The sequence below is a fragment of the Amia ocellicauda genome, chromosome 5, assembly GCF_036373705.1.
Source record: "Amia ocellicauda isolate fAmiCal2 chromosome 5, fAmiCal2.hap1, whole genome shotgun sequence".
NCBI lineage: Eukaryota > Metazoa > Chordata > Actinopteri > Amiiformes > Amiidae > Amia > Amia ocellicauda.
Window position 1 is genome coordinate 1,179,094 of NC_089854.1, and position 26,074 is coordinate 1,205,167.

General features: G+C 49.9%; 1 protein-coding gene across 1 annotated transcript; it reads right to left on the bottom strand.

The window, feature by feature from the left end:
• Positions 1-209: 209 nt before the first annotated feature.
• Positions 210-18,910, bottom strand: LOC136749127 (guanine nucleotide-binding protein G(i) subunit alpha-3). Its single transcript, XM_066703095.1, has 9 exons — positions 18,314-18,910; positions 6,836-6,878; positions 6,477-6,618; positions 5,056-5,213; positions 3,838-3,966; positions 3,366-3,495; positions 2,990-3,143; positions 2,001-2,202; positions 210-1,865 (listed from the first exon to the last, which is right to left on the bottom strand). The coding sequence occupies exons 1-8, from the start codon at positions 18,429-18,431 to the stop codon at positions 2,012-2,014; spliced, it is 1,065 nt and encodes a 354-aa protein (XP_066559192.1). The 5' UTR covers positions 18,432-18,910; the 3' UTR covers positions 210-1,865; positions 2,001-2,011.
• Positions 18,911-26,074: the final 7,164 nt, after the last annotated feature.

The window sequence follows — 26,074 nt, forward strand, 5'->3', positions numbered from 1 at the left end:
ACAGGCTGAGAATGCGTCAGTGGAACAGAAAGGGTCACATGTTAGGGGTCCCCTGGCTGTGAAGTCTTGCATTTCTAACGGCAGGTAATTCCCAAGACAAGACACAGACTATATCACTCAGACACAGGCCCTTAATCCAGCCCCCGCCCGTTACCATTGCCACCCAACATCGACAGGTCCGCTGTAAGTTTGATTGTTCAGACAAAGGCTGACACCAAAACCATATTTTATTAAAAAACAACAAAAAAACAAAAGGAACAAAAAAACAAGGCATTACACAAGAGCCTATCACCGCCATTTAATAAGGCCAAGATAAACGAGCCTGTACAGACAGTGGCGGAGCAGCAGGCGCGCTCCGGGAAGATGGTCTGGCGACGCGGTGACACTTTCACAGCGTAAAGGCATGCCGTGGAGCTATTGTACAGGAGGCTATTAAACGGCACAGTCAGGGCTCGACTCGACCCCGTTTATTCGGGACGAGTGAAGCCAACACCCCACTGGCCCCGTGACTGTCGATGTATTCTGAATCTATTGATTAATGCAGCTGTCTATGTACGTGTTAATGGGCAGGATTCAGATACTGTGGTGAAAGCATGCGATACTGCGGTGCAGGGTTGACCCTTCGCAGCACTCCCGGCTAAGGGGGGGTGGGGGTACACATTTAGATCAACCTGGAACACTGGAGCTCTGGTTTCAAAGCCCTGGAAAATTAATGACACAAAAGAGTTTAAAAATATCAAAACAAACCATTAGTGAATACTTAGATCTTTCTCCTCCCCCATGCGAAGTCAATGAGATTGGACAGAGGCCCGGTGAGGACAATCTCGTCAACAACCCCACAGGAAGCGGGTTATGGCAATGGAACGTGGACTCGGATATAAAAACAATCCGCTCCTATCGAGGGGTCTTGGTGAGAATGAAGAGAATTGGCAAAATACAGATTGATGTTTCCCATCAGCGTCCCTCTTTAAACCCCAGGACACTCTGTCGCTCTGGAAGCAAAAAACAACCATGGACTCGGAGGAAAGTGCCGCTCTGCCCGAGCCACTCCGAGCCAATCAGACGGGTCATTAAACGGCAACCAAACTCAACTTTTCGGAGGCGAGCTGTCGAGTGGAGGGAGAGGCCACTTGGAGCGAATAAGACCCGAAACGATACGAGTCCACGGCTTCGGACCCCAGAGCGACGGGGGGGCGAGGCTTAAGGAAATTAACACTATCTTAAATAACAGGAGTAAAAGGAAACACTGGTCAGAATATACAAAACACAGTGAGTAAAAGCCTAAAAAAGTCCTCATTATATAGATATATACACACACAATTAGATATATAATTGTGTGTGTATATATATATATATATTTTTACTCTAACAGTCTAGAAAGGGTTTGAGCACAACATCAGCGGAGAGGACCAGCGGGAGGTGTTGGGCATTGTGCATAGTCGAGTGATTCTCTCCGCAGCGAGACACCACGGACTGAAGGGACAACAGGCCACTGAAAGCAGATGAATTTGCGTACGGCCGCCGGGAGGACGACGCAGTTAAACCCCCGTCTGCGTGCTGATCACACGTCTACACCCTCAACCGGCGTGACACTGTCTCCGGTGTCCCAGAGTGGGGGGCTGGCAGAAGTCCATGGTCTCAGAGGAATTGTACACTATATTTACACAGTCTTAGTCCGATGTGCCGGAGCATCAGGCAGAATAAGAGTTATATAAAAAAATAATCCAAAATGCAGAATTTGGCAGAGGGATAGGATTCTGCATGCAGCACAGCGAGTGGGGGGGCAGGGGAGGAGCTGGCGCCATCCCTCGCAGACGGGACGTCCTCCGCAGAGGGGCCTCCTACTCCACTCGCTCTCCGGCCAACTGCGGACAGAACAGAGCAGAGGTCAGAGGACACTTCTGTACAAAGACGCACAGACCAGAGCAGTCAAGGCAGCGGGAGGAAGAGGCCCCCGAATGCAGCACAGTTAAAGGGAGTAAAGGCACCGGGGGGCCCACCTGTGAGACCCTCAGTACAGGCCGCACTCCTTCAGGTTGTTCTTGATGATGACATCCGTCACGGCGTCGAACACGAACTGCACGTTCTTGGTGTCGGTGGCGCAGGTGAAGTGGGTGTAGATCTCCTTGGTGTCCTTCCTCCGGTTCAGGTCCTCGAACTGGCACTGGATGTAGGCGGCCGCCTCCTCGTACGTGTTGGACCCTGAAACAGAAGAACAGAGCCGTGAGGAGGGGGACTTCTTCTCGCATCACACTGCCACTCCAACAGATCACTTAATAGCTGCACGGGTCTTCACACCACAGCAGCACAAGCAGGAGGTCCGGGGCAGGGGGGCCGCACCCTGGCAAACCCGGCGCTGCAGACACGGCTCGGCCCACGGAGTGGATGAACCGGTCTGTAACACGGAAAACAAGCACGTTGTGTCATTAACCACGCGTGTTGCTTCACGCGGCGGTCAGCAGTTCCTGATAACGCCCTGACAGCGCACAGTGAAACTGTTACAGACGCGGTTCGGGGTGCAGATGAATTCGTTTCCATGTCTTCCAGCCAGCACTGCAAGACTAATCATTTATTTCTTGTCTGCAGTGCTAATCTGCGACAAAAATAGCAATGTTTTTCTTCTAAATAATAAAATAAAGCACCGTTGCACAACCAGAAACATTTGTTTGTGCCGTTAAAAATTCCCAGACGGCTTCGCGTTTCAGTTTATGATGCGCGATGGATTCAGGCAGACCAATTGAGAAAAATGTGTCAGTTGATACTGTATTTCTACATCTCTCTCCCATGCGAGAAACAGCTGGACACGAGCGCCGACTTCAGTGCCAGATGTCACCACAGCCCCCAGCTCAGCCCCCAACAACACCCTCGAGACTTGCAGAACCCGATTCAGCTGGCGTTCACCACAGCGGGCCGGAGGGTTGTGAAACCGGCTGTGTGCAGACTCTCTCACAGGCCCCTGACCCGAGCGTGAGCCGAGCGTGTCACTTACCTGGGTACTCGGGGTAGCAGATGGTGAGGGGACTCCTCTTGATCTTCTCCTCAAACAGGTCCTTCTTGTTGAGGAAGAGGATGATGGAGGTGTCGGTGAACCACTTGTTGTTGCAGATGCTGTCGAACAGCTTCATGCTCTCGTGCATGCGGTTCTGCAGGAGAGGGCGGCAGTGAGGGGTTAAATGCCACAGCGTCGGGGACTGGTCACACAATGACACGCATGCATACATACGTGCATAGTGAGAAAGTTCAGGAGCAGCTCAGAGCAGTCATTTCCATGGCCTGGAGAGCCCAGGATAATAATGAATCCTGTCCCCCACTGCTGCTGTTTAGTGTGCATGTGCAATGAGTGTGAAGCGAGCAGTGCGACTCACCATCTCCTCATCCTCGGCCAGCACCAGGTCGTAGTCGCTGAGCGCCACACAGAATATGATGGCCGTGACGCCCTCGAAGCAGTGGATCCACTTCTTCCTCTCGGACCGCTGGCCACCCACGTCGAACATCCTGAGAGTGAGACGAGTCACATGCTTAAAACCCGGGTCTCCTCGAGGTGACCAACCGGCAGGGGGGCGGCTGATGGTAAGTGCCCATGACAGAGCGTGACGGTGACATTTCTGCTGCTTAAGGTCCCACAGGCCACAGCGCGTGCGTCACAGACTCCCCCGCGCCGCAGCTAATGGATTCAATCGGAGGAAAGATCACAGTGTAATTGGGTCACACCGATGGAACGACAAGACGGGGGGGGGGGGGGCAGACAGCGCAGGTCACATGGTGGTCAACGATTCCAGCAAACCAAGAATCCCCCCCAGAGAGGAAGACGCTCTTTGGTGCGCTTGAGTTACTCACTTGAAATAGAGGTCCTTGAAAGTGAAGTGCGTCTCCACGATGCCCGTGGTCTTCACTCGGGTCCGAAGCACATCCTGCTGTGTGGGGATGTACGACTGCTGCGATATCCTGTCCAGGTCGTTGAGGTAACTACGGGGGGGAGGGTGACACGACATCTTTTATCCGTCTCTGAACAGTATGATCTCGGGTTACAATGTGGCAACCCCACACAGCACCGGTCTCTCAAAAACAGGATGTTGACAAACTGATATGAATCGAGACCAAAACTGAAAGCATCTGACAGAGGATGGGGCTCTGCCACATTAAATAACAACGACAGAACATAAATTAATTTGAGTACGGGTCTTTGTATTTCAGGGACGGATAAATGATAAGGGCGATCGTTCAGCCTGGATAAAAAAAAAAAGCAAGGCAGCTAAAGGGTGCCACATGACATGGCACTCTGGCTCCACACTGTTGGGACGCAGCGATCAATAGGACTGTGACAGCTCTCTCAGCGTCGCTGCAGGGAAGACAAGCATCGTGTGGCATCAGCCCACAGCTGCAGTTCTGAGTTTTCCACATCACAGCAGCAGTGCAGCACCGAGCGCACGAGCGAACCAGGATCTGAGAAGACTGCAAAGTGCCGCTCCAGAGAGCCGTTTCTCAGCTGCATCTGATGAGCTTTCTGGAAGAGCAGAGCTCACACGTCTGACACATCTCCCTCATCAACTTTATACATTAATTAAATAAATACATATCAGGAAGCCATGAGCGAAGAGCTAGAAGCAACATCTCTCTCTCTCTGGGATCATTTCTATCTCTAACACAAGTTCCCACAAGCAGCGGAGGGAGATGAAGCGTGTGACTTCATGCCCCAGGCCGTGCAGGTACAGTGCAGGCCAGAGTAACAGCGTCTCTGCTGTGTTTTTACAAGCACACCGCTTGGCAAACCATGGGGAATCATACAGATTGTAAACCATCAACACTTTTTTTTTTTTGGGGGGCAAATGGATCATGAATACATTTTAAATTACTATAATAAACAAGTTATACATGTTGTACAAGTAATAAGGATTTCCTTCCTTCTAAACTTAGCTCCTGTTGGGACAAAAGTGCACATTGAGACGAGGTTTCATACTCCCTCCCTCCCGCCTCCCTCTGTGCTCGTATCCGTGCATCAGACCCAGTACCCGAGCAGGCGGTGTTATGCAGTGTGAGAAGAGGAAAGGCTCTTACTAGGAGGCCGAGTCGTTGAGCTGGTACTCTCTGGAGCGGTTGAAGCAGGCCTGGACCCCCCCGTCCTTCCACAGCCTGAGGATCACCCCTGCCAGCTCGGCTGTCATGATGCCCTCCTCCGCGGTGCCGGCCAGCACAAACAGCTGCCGGGCGTCGTCCTGCAAGGCCAGCAACACACAGTGAGGCTGGAGCATTTTAAAGATTTGTATCACAGACACTCACAACTCCTGCCATCGGAGAACAGAGCATGAGGATCCAATCCACACTCAACACTGCTTCCCTATTATTGGTACAAGAACAACTCTCTGCTACAAAGCCTTTGATAGGAACAGATTTCACACGAAGAGTCGACTCGGCACACGTGACAAGTCATCTGAACACGTAAACACGCAGTGCAGTGAGCTGCCCGCAGTGTCGGCACTCCGCTGTACATGAGGGATGAAACAGACATGGAAGACACGACATACCCAACACGTCTTTTTTCTCTCGAAGCCTGCATTTCACGTTTGCGAATGAATAAAATACAACGCTGCAGCCTGACCCACATCGCAGGTGCTGAAGGAAGCAGCTTTCTGTGCTATGTTTGGGAGAGGAGGACGGGGCTGGTACCGACTAAACCCAGCCTGCCGCTCTCTGCATCCCCACACTGCCCCGGCCACGGGGGCTCAGTGACACCGGCCAGACCGCGCCACCTGGAAAAGGCGGCCACAGCACTGAGCGGCAGGCCCAGCCACCCTGTCGGACACGGAGGAGAGCGGGAGCAGTCGTCTGGTGCGACGAAACCTACTGGTACTCGTTCAACAACCCACGCACACGTCTCCTAGCAGAGGATCGAAAGAGTTGGACTCCACTCAAATTATAACAATACAGACTTATTAATGTGTCCAAAAACGACAGTAGGTGTCTTTTCACAGCTCATTGCTGGCAAGAGCGAGTCGTGGTGTCTCGGGCCCAGCGCTGCTCGCTGCCTTGTGCGCCAGGAGAAATACATCTTTAATACATTGTTCTAGACCTCAGTCCTCATCACGTCTGTAACTGGCCCGTGTCCAGTCCTTCCCCACAGAGCGCTCGTGGTGCCAGGCAGGTCCAGGGGGATCATTATGTGCTCCTCACCACGCGCTGGTGGCAGGATCAGATTTCAGTGCTCTGTAGTGTTGAGAGACTGTCCTCTTGGCTTCCAATTTAATGGTCAGAACATTCCTTCATTACTGGAGACCGACTCAGACTCACATGGGCATCTTTTACATCAATTGCCTTTTACCACAGGCATGACTACCGTCAGGGCTGGAGGCGTGGAGAGACAAGGTCCCTGCTTACATTATAATATTCAGAGCCGGTGTGCAGTTAAGCAGAGTAGGGGCAGCAGTTCAAAGCTCCCAAAATCACAGACACACAGACACTGCTATGGAGCCGATACTCACAGCCCGTTCTGGGTCCCCGAAGTCGATCTTGAGGCGGCCCATGGCCCGGATGATGGCAATGATGGACTGGATGGTGTTGCTGTACACCACCACTTTGTACTGCTTGCACTCCTCCTCAGAGTAGCCGTCTTCATGGATGATCCTAGGGAGAGGAGGTGTGTCAGAGCCAGCGGACATGGGGACGTGTGTACGAGTTATTGGGGGACAGACGGGCTTCAAAGGGGCTCTGAGGTAACGGGGCTGGAATAATTACAGACAGGACTGACACGGCACTAAATCTATCCTGAAGGGCAGAGATCTGGCTCCACGTCTTATTTCAATGCCCTTTTTCAAATGCATCATGAGTAAACTGGACTTACTTCATCTGCTTTACGATGGTGCTCTTCCCAGACTCCCCAGCTCCTGCAAAACAAGAACAAAAAGTGACATCGTCAGCCAGGGCAACACGATCGCTGATCTATGAGCGTTTCCTGCCTGTATAGGGGGCTTACAGAGGCTGCAGTATGAACCCCTGATCAGCTGAGATCTGCAGGGGGAGACGGGCGTACTGCAGGACTGTACAGTGTGACATATGTCATGTGCTATGAAAAAAAATCATAAAATGCATGATGAATGAATTTACCGCAGTTGCACCTGTGCGATACAGTTTTGTGTGTGTGTGTGTGTGTGTGTGTGTGTGTGTGTGAGACAGAGCTGCTTGTATGTGAAGTGAGGGTTTGTGTGCTTGTTTGTGTGTGAGGTGAATCGATGGCGCATCGTTATTCTACTTGGTGGCTGTAGTCTATTATGTGATTGAAAATCATGTCTGCGTAGAGTCCATGGCTGCGTTCACAACACGCAGAATCTTCACAGACTATGCGACAAATCTGTCCAAGTTAGCCGTCTGCATGAACTCAGCTGGAAAAGACGTCACCAGGTCACGCATCCACAGACTAAAAAGTGTGCACAGCCGCACAGCTGCTCAGAAGGGACTGCACAACATGAGCACTGTGAGACAAAGATGTGATTCTGCTAGAGACAGAGCTCCCTGAATGGGCAGCGCCACCTAGTCAGGGGGTGTGAATCGCCCTTGAGTCATGTCATAAAGGATCTTATGAATTTCATGCTATATATGGCAAAGCACAACATAAATATAATATTTTAAAGATTGTCAGTTCAACAGTAAAATAATATGCATGTTTTAGTGGTGTACGTATACATTTTAACCTAATTTTCACATATTATGTGCATTTGTAAGTTGCACACCTGGCAAGGAAATCCATAATACATACAAAATGTTTTACATGTGTATTTCTTTCAAATCACACATTTGATGTAGATTCGAAACCAGTGTAAATATAACATTGTACAAAAAAAATTAAGTTGTAATTAATTTGATCAGTATGTTAGTATTTAACCCTTAAGTGTCCCAACAATGAGCAGTGATAAAACATTTTACTAATGTAAGTTTATTAAAGGGCTGTAAAGCTACTTAATCTGATATGAACTGATTAAATGGCCAATTTTCTGATTACACTGTAAAGTATGAAGCTGGTGCAGCATGAACGGAACTTCGATTGCATTAACTTCCATGTCTTCACTGCTGAAGACAATCTGTATCAGCACAGAAGGTTGCCAATTGGAGCAATTTAACCCTAGCCAGGTAGCAGCAAAATGGTTGTCCTCTTATAAGAGGGCCAAATATGAAAAAGTGGCGAGCAGACATGATCTGTGACACGCGCACGCACGCACACACACACACACACACTGCTTCCCATGTTTGTTCTTTTGTTCTCTAATTAGTGATTTACACACTTTCTAAATTTAATATAAATAATATTGTACATATGATAAAGATTTAAATTGGGATTTGCACTGCTAATTTGAATCGTAATATTTTGAGGTTTTGTATACAGTTGTTATGTCCCTGCAATTTACCATTGTGGGCAAATAAAGAAAATGTTTGTCTGATAACATTTCTTGTTAAGGTTTGGATTTTGTGTGCCCTGTATGCAACATTTTTTTCTCTCTCTCTGCGGGAAACCCTGAAACAGCGTTTAAGGTTTGGGCAGATGGACTCCATTTCCCAAAAGAAGATGTAGAATAAAAAAGCCCCATTTAAAACGCCAAGTGAGCGCTTCCCACATTGTCACAGCAACTTCCTAGCAGCGTGGTCGTTGTTAAGAATGGAGCTGAATGACTTTCCACGGAGCCGACCCGCTCTGCAAGTACCAGGCAAACAGGACAACCTCACTGCTGTACAGTCTGGCTTCACTGTGGATGTGAGCGAAGGTCGCTTTGACACATCAGGAGCTGTAAATTATAACTTATTGGTTGTTTTCACTGGAGCTACAGTAGCAAGAGTGAGGAGGCGACGCTTTTTTACAGGTTGTGTAGGGTTTATGAAAGGTGCTAAAAATATTTTTCTTGCATTCCCATGATTCTTGCATTTTTCAAAGCCTCGTTACATCAACACAATGCTATTTCGGTGTGTGTTTAATACATGTATAGTATGTTTAAACTGACTTTGCTGTAACGTGTTCAAGGGCCAGGTTCACATTTTTCCCCTGAATGCTATGTTCCGTCTGTGTTCTCCGCATCGCACAGGGCCCCTCTAATATTACGTTGCTCCGTTCCTACAGCATGGGGCTGACAAAGCAGCGTGTTAATGAACATGCAAACTTAATGTTTTAATCTCTGTAGCCCTGCTCTATTGGACTGTATTTATAGATCACGGCATGCATTGGGCTGCAGGGAGAGCCTTTGGGATGCGTGGAAAATTCCTGTGTTTCATTCCCAGCAAGATGCCACACGCCTGCTCACACACAGCGCTGCAGCAGAGCGCTGTGCCCTCAGGTGAGCCTCCAACACCACGGGGCTGGGCTCCTCACAGGCCCTGCCGGGGAGCCATCTGCCCACGGCGCCAGGAGAGCAGCCCCTGCCAGCTTTATCTGCGGTCCAAAGTTCAGGCTGCCAAGCGCAGCTGCCAGTCGCTTGCTAATCCAATTCTCCACGAGCGCAACAGTTCGATAATGCAGGCCCAGGTGGCGCAGGCCACTCAGCGAAACAGGCGAGAGCTTCAACAGAGCCTGGACTGCGTGCCGTCGCCTCTGAGGGTCGAGTTATTCAGGAGGAGAGCGAGACGAACACGGCCCCAGGCTCAAGCAGGGCCCAACTTCACGCTTCACTTCTCCTCACACAGGAGAAAACTATTAAAATCTGTTCAGTGTCCAAGACTGACCGTCCACCTGCAGGGCTCTCTCACCACTGAGAGATGACAGAAAGAGAAACAAGGGACTATGGCTTTTAGTTTCAGTTACGAGACTTTCCAAACACACATATGGAATCAAATGTGCAGTATGCAGCCCAGAAACCCACAAGTATGACAAAAAGCAGAAGAATGACTTTATTGGTCCTCAGTCTTTGGTGGGTTCTTCAGGAATCCTTAATCAGGTAATTTGATATTGTGCCAGTGGAAGAAGATCTACACCAGGAATCTCTGGCAATAGAAAACCACAAACACAGGGTGGGGCCTAGAAACTGTTCTCTTCAACACAACTACAGAAGTAAAATGGAGGAAGTCTCAAACTCTTCGCAGGTCTTCTTTGATGCAATGTTTCGGTCTCAAGTGCTAGGCTGTGTCTTGAAGCATTTTAATGATGTAACAGATTTCTCAAATAACATGCAATCACAAGGGAAAGATGACAGCTTGGACACGGGCCTCTACCACTTCCTTCAGTCACTGGTTTAAAGGACCTCAAGGCCTTTAAACAAAGTTTTATGGTTTTGAAAAAGATGTGAAAAATCTGTTTGTGCCTTAATTCTTTTCGAGATTAATGGAAGGGGATTAGTTTTAAATTCCCGAGAACATTTCAGCCTGCCTCCTAGCGATTTCCTCTCGCCCAGAGTGTGTGTTCAATCATGTCCCACACCTCAGTCAGACGGACGGGCTCTGAGCTACAATGACAGGGAGGAAAGGCAGAGCGCTGAAACCAACACACTGCACTGGGGAGCAAGAGGGGGAGGTGGTGCGCTGAGGAGCCAGGCTAGGCCACTCATCTGGCTTAACGTTAGCCTGAGAGCGTAACTACCGCACTCAGGAAGGACTGCCCCGTCCACAGAGCGGGCATCACCCCTTTCATTTCAGATCATACAGAAATGAACACCTTATCAGATACTTCCACATTAATCTCAGAAGAATCGCAAGCGAGGAAACACTGCAGACAGAATAATGCATCTACTATAAAACATTGACAAGCTGCCAGAAAGCGGCACGGCCTGTTGTGGGAGTCAATCCAGGACTGGTTGGGGAGAGGTTTTCTTAGAAACGAGAACAGGCGGAGACAGGAGAGCAAGCAAACTGAGCACGATGGAAACGACTGTCCAATATAGGATTCAAACAGAAACACAGATGACCAAATTAGGATGCATCGTGTTCTAGGGAACTTAAACCATCAGGCATTTCCTGTCATCGAAAAAAATAAGTTTTCCCACAAATCTCTCTCAGCTCTGAAGATGGTCACGGCAGCCATTGTCACGCAGAGGTTTCGAGACAAAGAACAGCGAGTGGCGTTGTGGAGGGAAGGAAGCGGCTACTCCTGCAGCTGTGATAACCTTTGGGCGATGTAAACAAACAGGATGAGAACGAGGCTCGGGCAATGCTCGGGGAAGCGGGTGATAAAGGGCAGGAACACCGAGGGGAGCAGGGCTTCACGCAGCAAGGTCAGAGCTGTGCGGGAGGAGGCCACTTCAACATCTGGAGATGTTAACAGCAGAGCAAACGGCCAGTCACCCATCTGCTCTCCCCCGGGGAGGAAGGCGCTCTCTGGTCACGAACAAAGACTGCTTCCTCAATGCTGGGGCACAGTGTTTCAAAAATAAACAACAGTGGGGGGGGGGTGAGCAGTAAAACAGGACTATCTGCCAGCTGTTTAAACTGCTCGTTGCAACAGCACAGCCGAGGAGGATCTTGCTCTGACATGTTTCATTCCCAGATTGCACTCACACAGCAACACACACACACACACAGCTCTGCAGGGCCCAGCGACACCTACACATCAATACAAACGCACATTCTTGAAGCACAACCCGCTATCAGCTTATCTACACTGGCAATTTTAAAACATTGCGAATACCAGAGCACATTATCGCACCACAAACACTGCCTTCGACAGAAACAGGAATCCTTTTATTGGGAGCCAGCAGTAGGAGCTTAACTACCAACACTGCCGCTTTTGTTCTCCTGATTTAAAAACTTTCCACATTCTCCTCAATGAGAAGATAGGGGCAAAAAAGAAAAGAGTAACGCACAGAGAGAGCTTTCTACCATCAGGGGGGACGGAGGCAGCGGATTGGATGACATGCACGGCTCGGTGGATGATCCAAGCACACAGCGCCCCACAGACATGAGCCCTCAGGCTGGCGTATAATCTAGCGGTAATGGATGGGTAATGGCCAGAGCGAAGACGGTGATAATTGACAGGGCGCGGACCAGGCACAGGGCAGTTTCCAGTTATATTTCCGCTCAGCTCCGGCTCTGTGTTCCCACATACATTGGACAGAGGATGCGAGTGTTTCTGACACGTGAAATAAACGTGCAGACAGACAGATGTGCAGAATGTTATGTGAGCACATGATGCAGAAGTTTAAAAAATATATTAAAAAAGCAATGAAGAGAATTCCCCTCCTGTCTGAATTCCCTGACTGTGCCATGGCGCAAGGGGGGGCCTGCGGTGCCGGCACTGCCACCACAACAATGGAATCAGCTGCAATGGACATTTGTATTGTGATAGAGCTGGGGCTTTAAAGGTCAGAATCTGCTAACCTTTTACTGTGGCTTTACTTACACAAAAGTGATCTGTATCATTAAAAACACAGTAACCACCCTTCCATAAACAATAGGCAGAACTGGCTAGGTGAAACTGTGCAAGAAGAGATGCCTGCGTCCCCACAGAGCATGGCCCAATCGCCCAGACACCTGGCACAGCCCCACTCAGCAGACACCTGGCACAGCCCCATGCCTGTTTCACAGGGGAACCCACAGGGCAATAATGAAAAGCCGTTTAGTGAAGCACCTTCAGAAAACATCTGTGGTCCACAGCGCTGCATTGCTTGACTGAGTACAAGGAGGCAGAGGAAGCGTGGCTACACATTCGTCCCTAAACAAGGAGTGGCCCGACACTTGAGCGTGTTCACGACAGTCAGCAGGCCCAAGTTCATCTGGCAGAGTAACTCCTCCATTACTTATTACGTGTCATCATTTCTCTGACAGTCTCAGCAGGAGAGAGGTGTAAGCCAGCGAGCGATGTGGCAGCTCTGTGTCAAGCGCCCCCACCCTCAGTGGCCCCCGTGGTCAGTACATCAGCGGTAGCTTTGACACAAAGAGGGAGAGCAGCCCAACAGCCAGGGTCGGGGGGGCATCAGTCCATAGAGAGACAAAGAGAGGAACCAGGCCTCCGGGATAAGAACGGACAGACTACAATTGCACTAAACAAAGACAGGAAGGAGAAAAGGAAAAAAAAAAAGTTCCAAGAGGAAAACTTCTTTGCAGGCTGCTGAAACCAGGAAAAATGAAGGCCTATTAAGCTCCCCTGCAGCAATTGAATGGCATTAGCCCTGGGAACAGTAAGGACTGAATAATCCCCTCGGTATGCGTCTGAAACCCATGATTATTTATGACCATCTGGCTCTATTTCAGGCACCAGGGCAGACAAAGTGCAATCCTGTGGCCTGCGTGTTCAGGGGAGCCAAACCTCCCCGGTGTGTCCAAACACAAACCCCTGTCCCATGGCCGACTCCAGCCCTAGCAGCAGTAGGACCAGGAGCGGGGCCCCGGGGCCACAGCAGCCACAGGAAGGGTGCGAGACAGCAGGGAATTCACACTTATTACATCAATACGACCTCTCGAGACAGGGTATCCACACATCAGAAACACGACGGGATGAGTAGAACCAAGGATGTTGTACAACCCTGTGCACAAGATTAGACAGCAATCTAGTGCAGTTCACACCAGCAGTCCTACAAAGGATGCGTTTGCTCACTGTCATGCAATTACATTAATAATTTCATCAAGAGATGTTTCTTAATCACTCCTTCCTTTATACACACGTACAGTTATAAGTGAGCAGCACAGAGCACATGCACACGTTAGAGCTGTCCTTTACACACAGCCATGCCTCAGTGAAGGAAGCAGGCACAATCCACGATGTTACGACTTCAGAAACGTCACTACCAGAGGGAGAACTAACAGGCGGCAGAGAGACGTGCCAGGACTGCAGAGAAGCGATTAAATTATTAAATAGTAACACACTGGACTCTGCAGAGGCTCGCCGCACTGAGGCCCTCCCTGTGGCTGCTGGGAATGAGCCACTTGCTTCTGGCCTCATGATCCCAGTTTCCAAACGCTGCACTTTTTGCCCAGTAAAGCCACGAGCACGAGAGGGTGGTCAAGTGCACCTAAAGCACAATGCCATCCATGTGCCAGTGGCAGACTGGCAAAGCACATGCCTGGCTGGAGCGGGTGGGGGAGTGTCAGGGGCCCCTTCATTAAGTTGCTCCTGATGATGTAAACAGACCCCCTCTTTACTTTTACAGGGAAAGTGCCTCCCTCAAATTGTACTCCCCCCCATTTCACTGTATCACAGCGGAGCTTTGTTCCCTGAGGATTTTTGAGGCGAGATAACTAAGGATTAAGTGTGATCCTCAACAGCCCACCTTTCAGTTTCTCAGAGAACACATCTGCTGGCTCAGTCCGTGGCCTGGAAGTCACAGGACTCTGCAGAAACCGCAGTTGCGAAACTCCACTGCAAACTGCAAAAAACCCCACTGCACTCAGTAGAAGTAAGGAGTCGGTTCTCATAAATACAGAGCGCCAGAGTATCACTTCCATTGAGCACAACTGCTGCAGAGATGACCACTGTGCTTCCCCACCACACGGGCCTCACTGTCGGTTTTAGCAGGAAAGTCCCTGCAAGCACGAAGCATCTTGCACTCAAATCTCACCAAGGAAGAGGGAAGAAGCAGTAAGATCAATGACACACGGCTAACAGCCCACGCACAACGGCAAGCACAGCCAGCTCCAAATTACAGAATTCAAGTTAAGGCTCCAGAAAATTAGTTTTCAGGGAGAGGGAGAGGAGGAAATAAAATGTTACACCAGCCCTCCTTGCAGTCTGCACTAACCCTGGCTCTCACTCCAGCCTTGATGTGAACAACTGTTGAGGTCTAAACCACAGATCAACACGAGGTATAAACCTCAAATCTGATCAAAACCCAAAGGGGCTACTTTATCAGTGAATCTCCTGTACTAATATCCTCGAGTCTGCACATGCTGTTGCACCACAGACACAGAGGTAGAAAGCAAGCGAAGTGTCACTGTGGATACAGGAGAGACAGAGCTCAGCTGTCCTCCACGGTACAGTCCGCTCATAGCACCAGCCGCCGGAGGGGAGGATGGAGCAGAAGTGCCTTGTCTGACACCATCGCTCCAGGCAAAGCAGCTCTTTTGCAGCCTGGGCCTGAGACTAAAAGACTAATCACTAAAGCTGCCCCTGAGATACCCCGATGGCCTGCAGGAGGGCCTTTCAAATACGAAAATGAATAAAAGGTAACAAATGAGAGGAGAGCGCTGCTCCCACTGGGCTCGTTCGGGTGCCAGTAGGTGACAGATTAGGGACACTGCCACACGCAGGTTATACACAGCCTCTCACTGCAGGTTGTGAATATGCGTGTTGTACAGCACTGAGCCATGTACCCTGGGGCTACAGGCACCGAAATGGGGGAGACAGATACTCTTATTAGTGTCGAGCTGTACAGTCACAGAACGCTGTTCAGCTAACGATGTCCCGCAGTGCTGTAAAGTGTTTCCCACTCAGGCAGACCCTGGCAGACCCCCGCACGCTGAGGGCTGTACAACATGCATATTCACAACCTGCAGTGAGAGGCTGTGTATAACCTGCATGTGGCAGTGTCCCTAATCTGTCACCTACTGGCACCCGAATGGCCAGGCTGTCAGTGCAACTTGTACACAGCACAGGAAATGAGTGCTGCAGGAGGAGATAAGATGAACCCTCGTGCAGCAGAGTAATCTGCACAATAAACAGCTGCTGCAGAGGAAGGTAGGCCGGGCTGTGATCAAGCACACCGTCGATGCTGTGACAGAAACAGACTGAGGGAACAGTCTTGATGGGATAAGAGAGGGACGAGTGCTGGAGAAGGACACCAAACTGCACTGAGAGAAAGGGCTGCAGAGAAGCCTGTCGCGCCAAGGCAGAGGAGAGGCACTCGGGCCCGTCAGGAGCAGGTACGAAAAGACGCCCAATTGACAGGGGCTTCCAGACACACTGTGTTCCAGTGCCACGATCTGATGAGCCGTGGGCAGCCATGCAAATACCCCCATTTGCATCTGCCCCAGGTTTCAGAGAACAGCAGGGCACAAGCACCACAACAATAGTGCCCTCCTGCACACGCCACGCTCTGCACAGGCACTGAGCTGCAATGTTTCCATTAATATCGCACACATGCAAAAACAGCGGACAGAGGTTTTCAAGCATGAGCAAATGAGCTGGGAAGACAACAGTCACAAGTCTTTCAGAGAGATGTTAGAAAGGAGGAAATTCTAAACCAGATTACTGGAAATTAGAGGGTATGATGACTTCCAAATACAGAGCAACACACACACGAATATGAATACAGATATGCTGCCACATTTTCAAGGATATGAATTACTAACAACACTCCCTTTCTCCACTAGAATGAGCCCGTGCTCATCTCTCTCGAACGCAGCAGTCGCAGGCCCTTGCCACAGCCGTTTGGGTGATTTCACATCTGACTGACCAAGAACACGACTTCATACAGGAACACTTCAAACATGGGGAGCGGCGCTGAGAGCCGTGGTGTGCCGGGATGCGCTCTGATTGAGTGGATCAGTCTCAGGGGACAGTAAGCCGCCCGTATCCCCTCTGATGAGCTGGAGTGAAATGTACACCTCGCCGAGAGGAGCTTATCCCCGCTGGCGGCCAGGCGAGCTCCTGGTTAACGGGAGGGGGTGCATGTTGATCGTGGAAGTTGGCTAATCCTCATTTTTTTATGCAGTGCCTTCTGCGCTGAGGCGTAGTAAATGCCCGCTGCTGCGACAAAGCGTCTGTCATGCAGTCATTTAAGGAACAGCCCCCTGTTCGACAGTCCTCTTCTGCAGTGGAAGTGCTGAGGAGAGCTCTGGAGAGGGCTGAGGGGCAGCTCCTGCTACACCAGGCTGAGAAGTGCACTGGCCACATGGGCACGATTTACCTGCCCACAGCCCGGGCACACTGCCAGCACAACCTCTCCAGTGTGGCTCCTTTTAGCCCTTCCTTAGCTATGCATCTGCGAGTTGGGCTTTTTCATTCAGCAAGTGTCTAAAAGCTGCTTCCTCCATTCAGATAGCATGGCTGTGAACAGTGTGCGGATGTCTCCGGCCTCTTACCCCAGACCTGCCCTGTATTACTCCTGACGGCACTCACTGTGACTAGCAAAACCAGAGCTCTGAACGGTTTGGTCACTCGTTGTAAGGGAGGCAGACCTGGTGATTTTATGGCAGTTTTCAGATTATTTTAATTTATATTAACAGTGAAATGAATCTCATTTCTGTTTGTAATCAAACCAGGAAACACGGCTCCTGGCTCTCGCTACTACATAGAGATGTGGCAAATGTAATGTTTCCGTGCGAGCGTGTGTGTGTGTGTGTATATGTACGTGTATACGTGTGTGTGTATATGTACGTGTATACATGTGTGTGTGTGTGTGTGTGTATATGTACGTGTATACATGTGTGTGTGTATATGTACGTGTATACGTGTGTATATATGTACGTGTATACGTGTGTGTGTGTGTGTATATGTACGTGTATACGTGTGTGTGTGTGTGTATATGTACGTGTATACGTGTGTGTGTGTATATATGTACATGTATACATGTGTGTGTATACATGTGTGTGTGTATATATATGTACGTGTATACATGTGTGTGTATATATATGTACGTGTATACATGTGTGTGTGTATACGTACGTGTATACATGTGTGTGTGTATACGTACGTGTATACATGTGTGTGTGTATACGTACGTGTATACATGTGTGTGTGTATACATGTGTTTATATGTGTGTGTGTATATATGTACGTGTATACATGTGTTTATATGTGTGTGTGTGTGTGTGTGTGTATACGTGTATGCAGGTGTTCGTGTCTCACTCGTGTTGTGTTACTGCCCCGCTACATGTTCAGTGTCGGGGGTCTCAGTGACCGACTGCCCGGCCTGTCACACCCCCGTCCGTGTGTGTGGTGTCAGGGTGTCTGTCTGTCTGTGTGTGTGTCAGGGTGTCTGTCTGTCTGGGTGTGTGGTGTCAGGGTGTGTGTCTGTCTGTCTGTGTGTCAGGGTGTGTGTCTGTCTGTCTGGTGTCAGGGTGTCTGTCTGTCTGTCTGGTGTCAGGGTGTCTGTCTGTCTGTCTGGTGTCAGGGTGTCTGTCTGTCTGTCTGGGTGTGTGGTGTCAGGGTGTGTGTCTGTCTGTCTGGGGGTGTGGTGTCAGGGTGTGTGTCCGTCTGTCTGTCTGTCTGGGTGTGTGTCCGTCTGTCTGTCTGGGTGTGTGTCCGTCTGTCTGTCTGTCTGGGTGTGTGTCCGTCTGTCTGTATATCTGGGGGTGTGGTGTCAGGGTGTGTGTGTGTCTGTCTGTCTGTGTGTGTCCCCGTCTGTCTGTCTGTATATCTGGGGGTGTGGTGTCAGGGTGTGTGTCTGTCTGTCTGTCTATCGGGGGGGTGTGGTGTCAGGGTGGCTTCAGTCCATTCAAACCCGTGTGTTTAACGCGGTGTCCGTGCGGGACTCACCCAGCAGCAGCAGCTTCACCTCCCGCGCCGCCTTCTCGCCGTCCTCCCGCAGGTTGCGGTCGATCATCTTGCTCCGCTCCACGGCCGCCTTGTCCTCGGCGCTCAGCGTGCAGCCCATGGCGGCTCTCCGACGGGCACGGGCGGGGAGAAACAGGCAGGCAGTCGGATGGACAGGATCGGTACGGGCCGTGTATCGAGGACCGCTAATTCGGTTTAAAACCAGCAGCGAGACCCGGGTGATGCTCTTCTGCGGGGAGGAGAGACTGGAGACCCGGCGGGAGAGGCGTTGTCACACGGGAGTACCGGCCCGGTGCAGGCAGGCTCGGCGGCGCCGCTCGGTCCGCGGGTGTGACGCTCAGACTCTCGCCGATCAGTGGTCCCGAAAACGGGCGTTGCCTTTTCAGCCTCGGGGTCGAACAAAACACTGCCGGCGAAAACAAAAAGACACAAGAGCCAGGAAACCCGACGGCGACTGGAGGGGCTGCGGGGCTGCGGGACCCGCGGCTCGGCGAGTTTGAACGACAGTCCGGTGCTGCGCCCGCGCCGTTTCCGTTGCTCTTGGAAAAAAAGACACCAAATTGTATGCAAATGAGGAGCGCTGCTGCACAGGAAACGGAAATGAGCGCGTCTGAAGGGCGAGGGCGGAAATGAAGCCCGACGGGAAGTGTAGTTTTGTATGTCTTCAGTCTAGCCTGATTATAGTACTCCCGTTAATGTATCAACAATAAACATACGCAAAATAAAGAAGACTACAGGGATATAAAACACAGTCTTCATTGTAAAGGCCTAGCAGTGAGCCCACAGAGCACACAAGACCCCCTTTCATAATGAAATATTGAATGTGTGTGTCTTGATTTTTCTGTGTAACTGGTGTTAACAATTCTGTTTATATTTTTTTTTCTTCTCTAAAATAAAATGGTTTAATAGTGCCAGTACTAATAAATTATGAACTCATGGACACCCCTGAGCAAAGCCCCAGTGTGTAACTGTGTGTAAATGATCACGTGATATATTGTAACAATTGTAAGTCTGTGGAGGGGACTCTGCCTGTCTCTATTTTATGTCAATTGTAATCAATATTCAGGGAGCACCACACACTGGTTTCACACTCCTGTTAATCATAACTGAACATCACTGAAAACATATCCAGCACATGCAGCCGTGACTTGTTTTGTGTCCTTTATAAACAGGGAGACAATAGGATACACATAATAAATATATACAGGTATAATGACTTGATGTACTTACACACACAATGTGAAGCCCTGCCTTCTCTTCCTCTCCTCTCTCAGCTGATCGAGAGCTTGTTGTAACTGAGTACCTATTAGCCAGTTTAGCCAGTTCAATTGAAGCTACTTGTATGGTTAAATTAACTACACCAACAAATAAATATACTGCAGTGTTGTAACTAAATCAGAGCAGAAACTATTCCATTCAGATTGAGCCCTAACCACACTGTATATGTTGGCATAATAATTGTTTGTCATGAAGCTGAATCATTCACTGTAAAGGTTGCAAGAGAAAGTTAAATGAGTAGAAAGGTATTTAAACACAAAAATATTAAATAACTCCTGAGATGTGTGTTATTAGTTGTTATAAACACACACACACGCTGAGTCAGTGTTTATGGTTATTGGCCACAGTAGATATTTATATCCAAACTCATGCTCTGCACCCAACGGCTTGTGGTGTCTGCAGCTGAACTCGAGGTCTTTAACCCCCGACTGGTATCCTTTCTTCCCTGTGAGGAGCAGCACCTATACATGCTTTTTGTGATGAATTTCGTCTCCACAAAATGAGTAAAGTATAAGCTATTTTCTCTGAATGACGATGGTAGTTGTTGAGTTTGTTATGTGGGTTGTGTTTGTGGTGGATGTTTAAATCACTGCTGGTGAGCCATCTGGGTTCCATCTCCTGGGTATATGTGTGTGTGTGTGTGTGTGTGTGTGTGTGTGTGTGTGTGTGTGTGTGTGTGTGTGTGTGTGTGTGTGTGTTAGATGACTAAACACTGATTTAACCTGGATGCTCTGGACTGCGACTGTAGCTGCTGCTGTTGAGTGATCGTGTTGTGATGTACTTTTGGTTAAAGTACGCCCTCTTATGGGGGTTGAGAGATATGGTCACAGATGAAAGAACCTGGTACTTTATCACAAGTTAAATCCCTGGACCAGTGTTTGCCTACGGGTGTGGCGCGGCACAGTGTGCCACCAGACTGTGCCATTGAATTGTGTAAGAGTGCAGGAGAAGCAGGAGGCTGTCTGACATGTACTATAGCACTAGTTAGGTAGTTATACACATTATACACTCACCTAAAGGATTATTAGGAACACCATACTAATACTGTGTTTGACCCCCTTTCGCCTTCAGAACTGCCTTAATTCTACGTGGCATTGATTCAACAAGGTGCTGAAAGCATTCTTTAGAAATGTTGGCCCATATTTATAGGATAGCATCTTGCAGTTGATATTATTTGTGGGCTGCACATCCAGGGCACGAAGCTCCCGTTCCACCACATCCCAAAGATGCTCTATTGGGTTGAGATCTGGTGACTGTGGGGGCCAGTTTAGTACAGTGAACTCATTGTCATGTTCAAGAAACCAATTTGAAATGATTCGACCTTTGTGACATGGTGCATTATCCTGCTGGAAGTAGCCATCAGAGGATGGGTACATGGTGGTCATAAAGGGATGGACATGGTCAGAAACAATGCTCAGGTAGGCCGTGGCATTTAAACGATGCCCAATTGGCACTAAGGGGCCTAAAGTGTGCCAAGAAAACATCCCCCACACCATTACACCACCACCACCAGCCTGCACAGTGGTAACAAGGCATGATGGATCCATGTTCTCATTCTGTTTACGCCAAATTCTGACTCTACCATCTGAATGTCTCAACAGAAATCGAGACTCATCAGACCAGGCAACATTTTTCCAGTCTTCAACTGTCCAATTTTGGTGAGCTTGTGCAAATTGTAGCCTCTTCTTCCTATTTGTAGTGGAGATGAGTGGTACCCGGTGGGGTCTTCTGCTGTTGTAGCCCATCCGCCTCAAGGTTGTACGTGTTGTGGCTTCACAAATGCTTTGCTGCATACCTCGGTTGTAACGAGTGCTTATTTCAGTCAAAGTTGCTCTTCTATCAGCTTGAATCAGTCGGCCCATTCTCCTCTGACCTCTAGCATCAACAAGGCATTTTCGCCCACAGGACTGCCGCATACTGGATGTTTTTCCCTTTTCACACCATTCTTTGTAAACCCTAGAAATGGTTGTGCGTGAAAATCCCAGTAACTGAGCAGATTGTGAAATACTCAGACCGGCCCGTCTGGCACCAACAACCATGCCACGCTCAAAATTGCTTAAATCACCTTTCTTTCCCATTCAGACATTCAGTTTGGAGTTCAGGAGATTGTCTTGACCAGGACCACACCCCTAAATGCATTGAAGCAACTGCCATGTGATTGGTTGGTTAGATAATTGCATTAATGAGAAATTGAACAGGTGTTCCTAATAATCCTTTAGGTGAGTGTATATACATGCAGCACAAACATATTGAGATGTGGACACTTAAGAACGAGGATTTGTTTTGCACCCACCAGGTGACTTGGTGTGGATCCTCGTCCTCACCGCAGCCTCTGCTGTCAGGAGTGACCCGAGGCTCACTGTACCTGACCGCCGTCCGGTGAAAAGTCTGCACCTGTGATACAGCAGCGTATTCTCCTGAGCTGCTCAGCTGTGATTCTGCACTGCACAGCCCTGACGCACTGTTAGATCTCTGTTGTTTTACTGTGATGTCTCCCTCTGGCACAGACCTGCACTCATCACCTCATCGAACTGGGATGTGTGTTCATTGCATGGTGTACTGATTGTAATGTAACTACTTTTGTAATGGCCAAATTGCTAATTGTCTGCCAAGAAATAAGTAATAATAATAATAGTATGTGTTGTCTGCAGGACTAAACCCTGCAGTGGCCCAATCGAATGCAGTGCGGGGACACCGTGGCCAAGACTCTGGGGACCAGTGACACCGTGGCCCTGATTCTGTGGTACAGTGACACCGTGGCAGATGTGGGTATTCACAGTACACTTCCCGAGATCCCATTAACCCCTCCGTTCCCAGCTCCCAATACGTACATAGTCCGTGCCTGCGCTGCATCATAAACTGCACACAGGGGACACTGACACCCCCCCCCCCCACTACACACACACACACAGCCTGTTTGTCTTGACCCTGCAGTGACAGTTCAATTGAAAACCCTGCTCATGTGATGGATCTTTATGGGGGGGTTATAAAGAGGGTCTCTGAGGCTCCAGAGCCAGAGATGAAGGCTGAGCGCTGCCCTCCATCACAGTGGCTCATTGAGACGGAGGACTGGAGCGAGAGCACGGCGCCGGGCAGAGAGAGGGAGAGGAGGGGCTTCCCCGGAAAATGTCATGGAGGACAGGTTGCTATGGAAACCCTGGATCCCAAAGAACCTGAAGGCATCCGACACTGCGCTGCTGCGGCCGCTGTCACTGTGGAGCTGCTGCACAAGACACACACACACACACACACACTCTCACACACTCACACACAGACACAGACACAGACACACACACACAACACTCACACACACACACACACACAGACTCTCTCTCACACATACACACACACACAGACTCACTCACACACACACACATGCACACACACACTCACACACACACACACACTCTCACACACTCACACACAGACACAGACACAGACACACACACACACACACTCTCTCACACACACACACACACACACACACACTCTCTCACACACACACACACACTCACACACACACACACGCACACACACACTCACACACACACACACACACGCACACACTCACACACACACACACACACACACACGGTGATTGACACAGAGTGGGAGTGGAGTATTAAAATTTGGCAAATCTTCACACCTGGACAAAGAGGCCCCCTGTCCACCCTGTCCACTCAGGCCCTTGATCCACCTCTCTCCACCCACCCTGCCCTCTGAGTGCTGTGTTCCTCTTCACCAACCAATCAATCAATCAGCCATCAGCACTAACCCAGCTGCCCCGAGGAAGAGGACCGGAGGAGGAACAGGAAGAGGAGGGTCGATGCTTCCTGTCAAGCTCTTGTTTTCCCATCGCCGGAGTTGAAATGCCACAGAAAGGTCAAGCTTCTGAACAGCCCCCCCCGCCGCCCCCCCGGGGAGCTTCAAAGCGGTGAGTCAGAAGCCGCTGCCTCTCCTGGGCTGATGAGACACAGCGCCTCGAGCAGAGCGGGCCATGGGGGCCGGGCGGGGGCCAGCCTGTCACAACATCTGCACAACACGTTCCATTAGGATCACACAAGGGTGTTTGTTTTGATATTTACGGTGAAAGTTTAAACCGCACTGTAAGATTCTGATTTATTTTCAACTCTGTCGTTCGGTCACATGCTGCCTCTGTCTGTGGGTGATTGGCTTCCTGTTATCTTGGAGTGGGAAGCCCTTCTCAGTCTCTTTGCTGCACAGGAGTGACTGGTCTGATGTGCACAATCAGCTCAACACGCTGCCCGTCTCACACTGTCCCTGACACCTCTCAACGCTGCTTCTCTCACACTGTTCTCACAGTGCAGGTGTTCAGCTTCAATTCAGCTTTAATAAAAGACAATGAAAGGACCCACGCTCACACACACAAAACCAGTCTGTTCTTCCAAAGTTTCTTAGTTTGTTTGTGTTTCTGTGGTCACAGGGTGGGCCGGTCGGACGGCGCTGCAACATGATGCCCGTCCGTCCATCCACATCAGCATGTCTACTGTGTGTGTGCGCCAGTGTGTGTGCGCTGTATGTGTGTCAGTGTGTCAATAGTAGACAGATTATGTTTCTTCCACAGATGACTGTTTGCAGATTTGCTCTGCAGCGCACTGCCGTGTCAAAGTAACACACATACACTGGCACACACACACTAACACACACAAACTGAGACACACACTGGCACACACACACACACACACACACACTGACACACACACTAACACACATACAGTCTATAAGAAGAGCACAAGTCTCAGAGCGGTACCACCCCAGGCAGGGTCTGATGGGTTGGACCTGGACCTCAGCTGCAGCGGCCCTGTGGGTCAGGAACACTGGGCCTGACCTCCGGTGAGCCATTCACAACAGAACTACAGGTCTCTCTGTCATTCCTCATGTCTGGATTTCACTTCTATTTTTAATGCCTTGCAAAACAAAAGAACCAACAGGCTCTCTGAGTGCGGGGCTGGAGACAGCGTGTCTGAAGACGTGCCGATTGTGAGGAACAGGGTCTCAGTTCGCCGTGGAGAGGGGGATTGACAGGTGATCAAAAACCACAAAGAGTTAGCGACACCTATTGCTGTCCAATACATCATTCATGAGGCGTGATGAAGGCGGCGCTCTGCTCTGGCAGCAAACCTCAGACAGAAACAACACAGATATATAATTCATGACTGTTTTTTAACACCTTTCTTGGGAGGCAAATTCAAATCTCAGAAGGTCGGAGAGCGTCGCACACACGCACGGCGAGATATTTCACGCACCCACCCCCCATCCCTCAAATCCCAGTCCCTGTCCTCCGTAAACACACTCACACACTCAAGCACTCACACACACACACACACACACACGCTCTCACAGGCCTCAGTTTCAGCCGGCACTGCTGCCTCCCCTGCCCCCCTCAGCCCCGAGTGGCGATGGCCCCTGGCTGGTCAGGCGATTGATCCCTGTCCCCACTCGCCTTCGATTCATTCTCCTGCTTAAAATGTCACCCTGCTTTCATGTGCGCTCAGAGCCCCCCCGGCACGCCACCTCCTCCCCCAGCGAGCGGACGGGCCCCAGAGCCAGGCGCTGTTGCTAGGCTGTGCTGGGAGGATGGAAGGGTTTTGGGGCCAACTATCGACAGAGCCGTGGAGCCGGTCCTGATCCAGAAGCCGTCGGTCAGATGCGTCACAGAGGAAGTCCAGATTTTAGGAACAGGGAGTTAAGCATCCGCCCCCTCAGACACCCGCAGACCCCTGCTATACCGCTGTGAGCCATGCTGCACAATCAGACGCTGAACACACACACCAATGGGCATTTGGCCACCCAGGGGCGTGAGCACCCAGAGAGAGGAAGGATGGAGATCTTCCACCTCCTCCCTTCAGAGGCAAAGCCCCAACCCCCTTCTCTCAGACCTGTCTCTCTGGCCGGACATGCGCAGCTGACCAGACGGACACACCAGCAATGGGAGACCAGTGGCAGGCACACACACACGTGCACACATGCACACACACACTGACATGCACGATTCACACTTCTTCAGAGGAAGGTCATTGCGCTGCATGTACTGTCGTTTGACAGACACACTACAGAGAGAGTGTAAGCCGAGTCAAGCCCTTCGGCACGAGGCCTCAGCTGCAGCCAGTCGTTCACATCCCCTGCTTTTTACTGTGGGTTCATTTGTATCTCCTAGTTTTCATTCATCAGTGAAAGACAAAACCAATTCTTGCCCACCCTTATTTGGCAGGATGTCTCTTTTAGAAAACAAAGGTTTACAGTATTGAAAATAATGATTATGTACATTTATATATGTAGGCACACACATGTGTGTATGTATATGTGCTTGTGGATAAGGGCTCTCATAACCAGTAGTTCATGTCTACTTGTCTTTGTTGAGCTGTACTGTGTTGTATTGTGTTGTGTTGTATTTTGTTGTATTGTATTCTGAAGCCCTGCAGTGTAAGTCAAGTGCCACCGCAG

Excerpts from the sequence above, each read along its gene's own strand:
- LOC136749127 (XM_066703095.1), bottom strand. The coding sequence starts at position 18,431 with ATGGGCTGCACGCTGAGCGCCGAGGACAAGGCGGCCGTGGAGCGGAGC. Across the intron at positions 3,967-5,055 it reads CTCAACGACTCGGCCTCCTA|TTACCTCAACGACCTGGACA; the intron begins GTAAGAGCCTTT and ends TCCCCCCCGTAG. Across the intron at positions 3,496-3,837 it reads TTCAAGGACCTCTATTTCAA|GATGTTCGACGTGGGTGGCC; the intron begins GTGAGTAACTCA and ends TCTCACTCTCAG.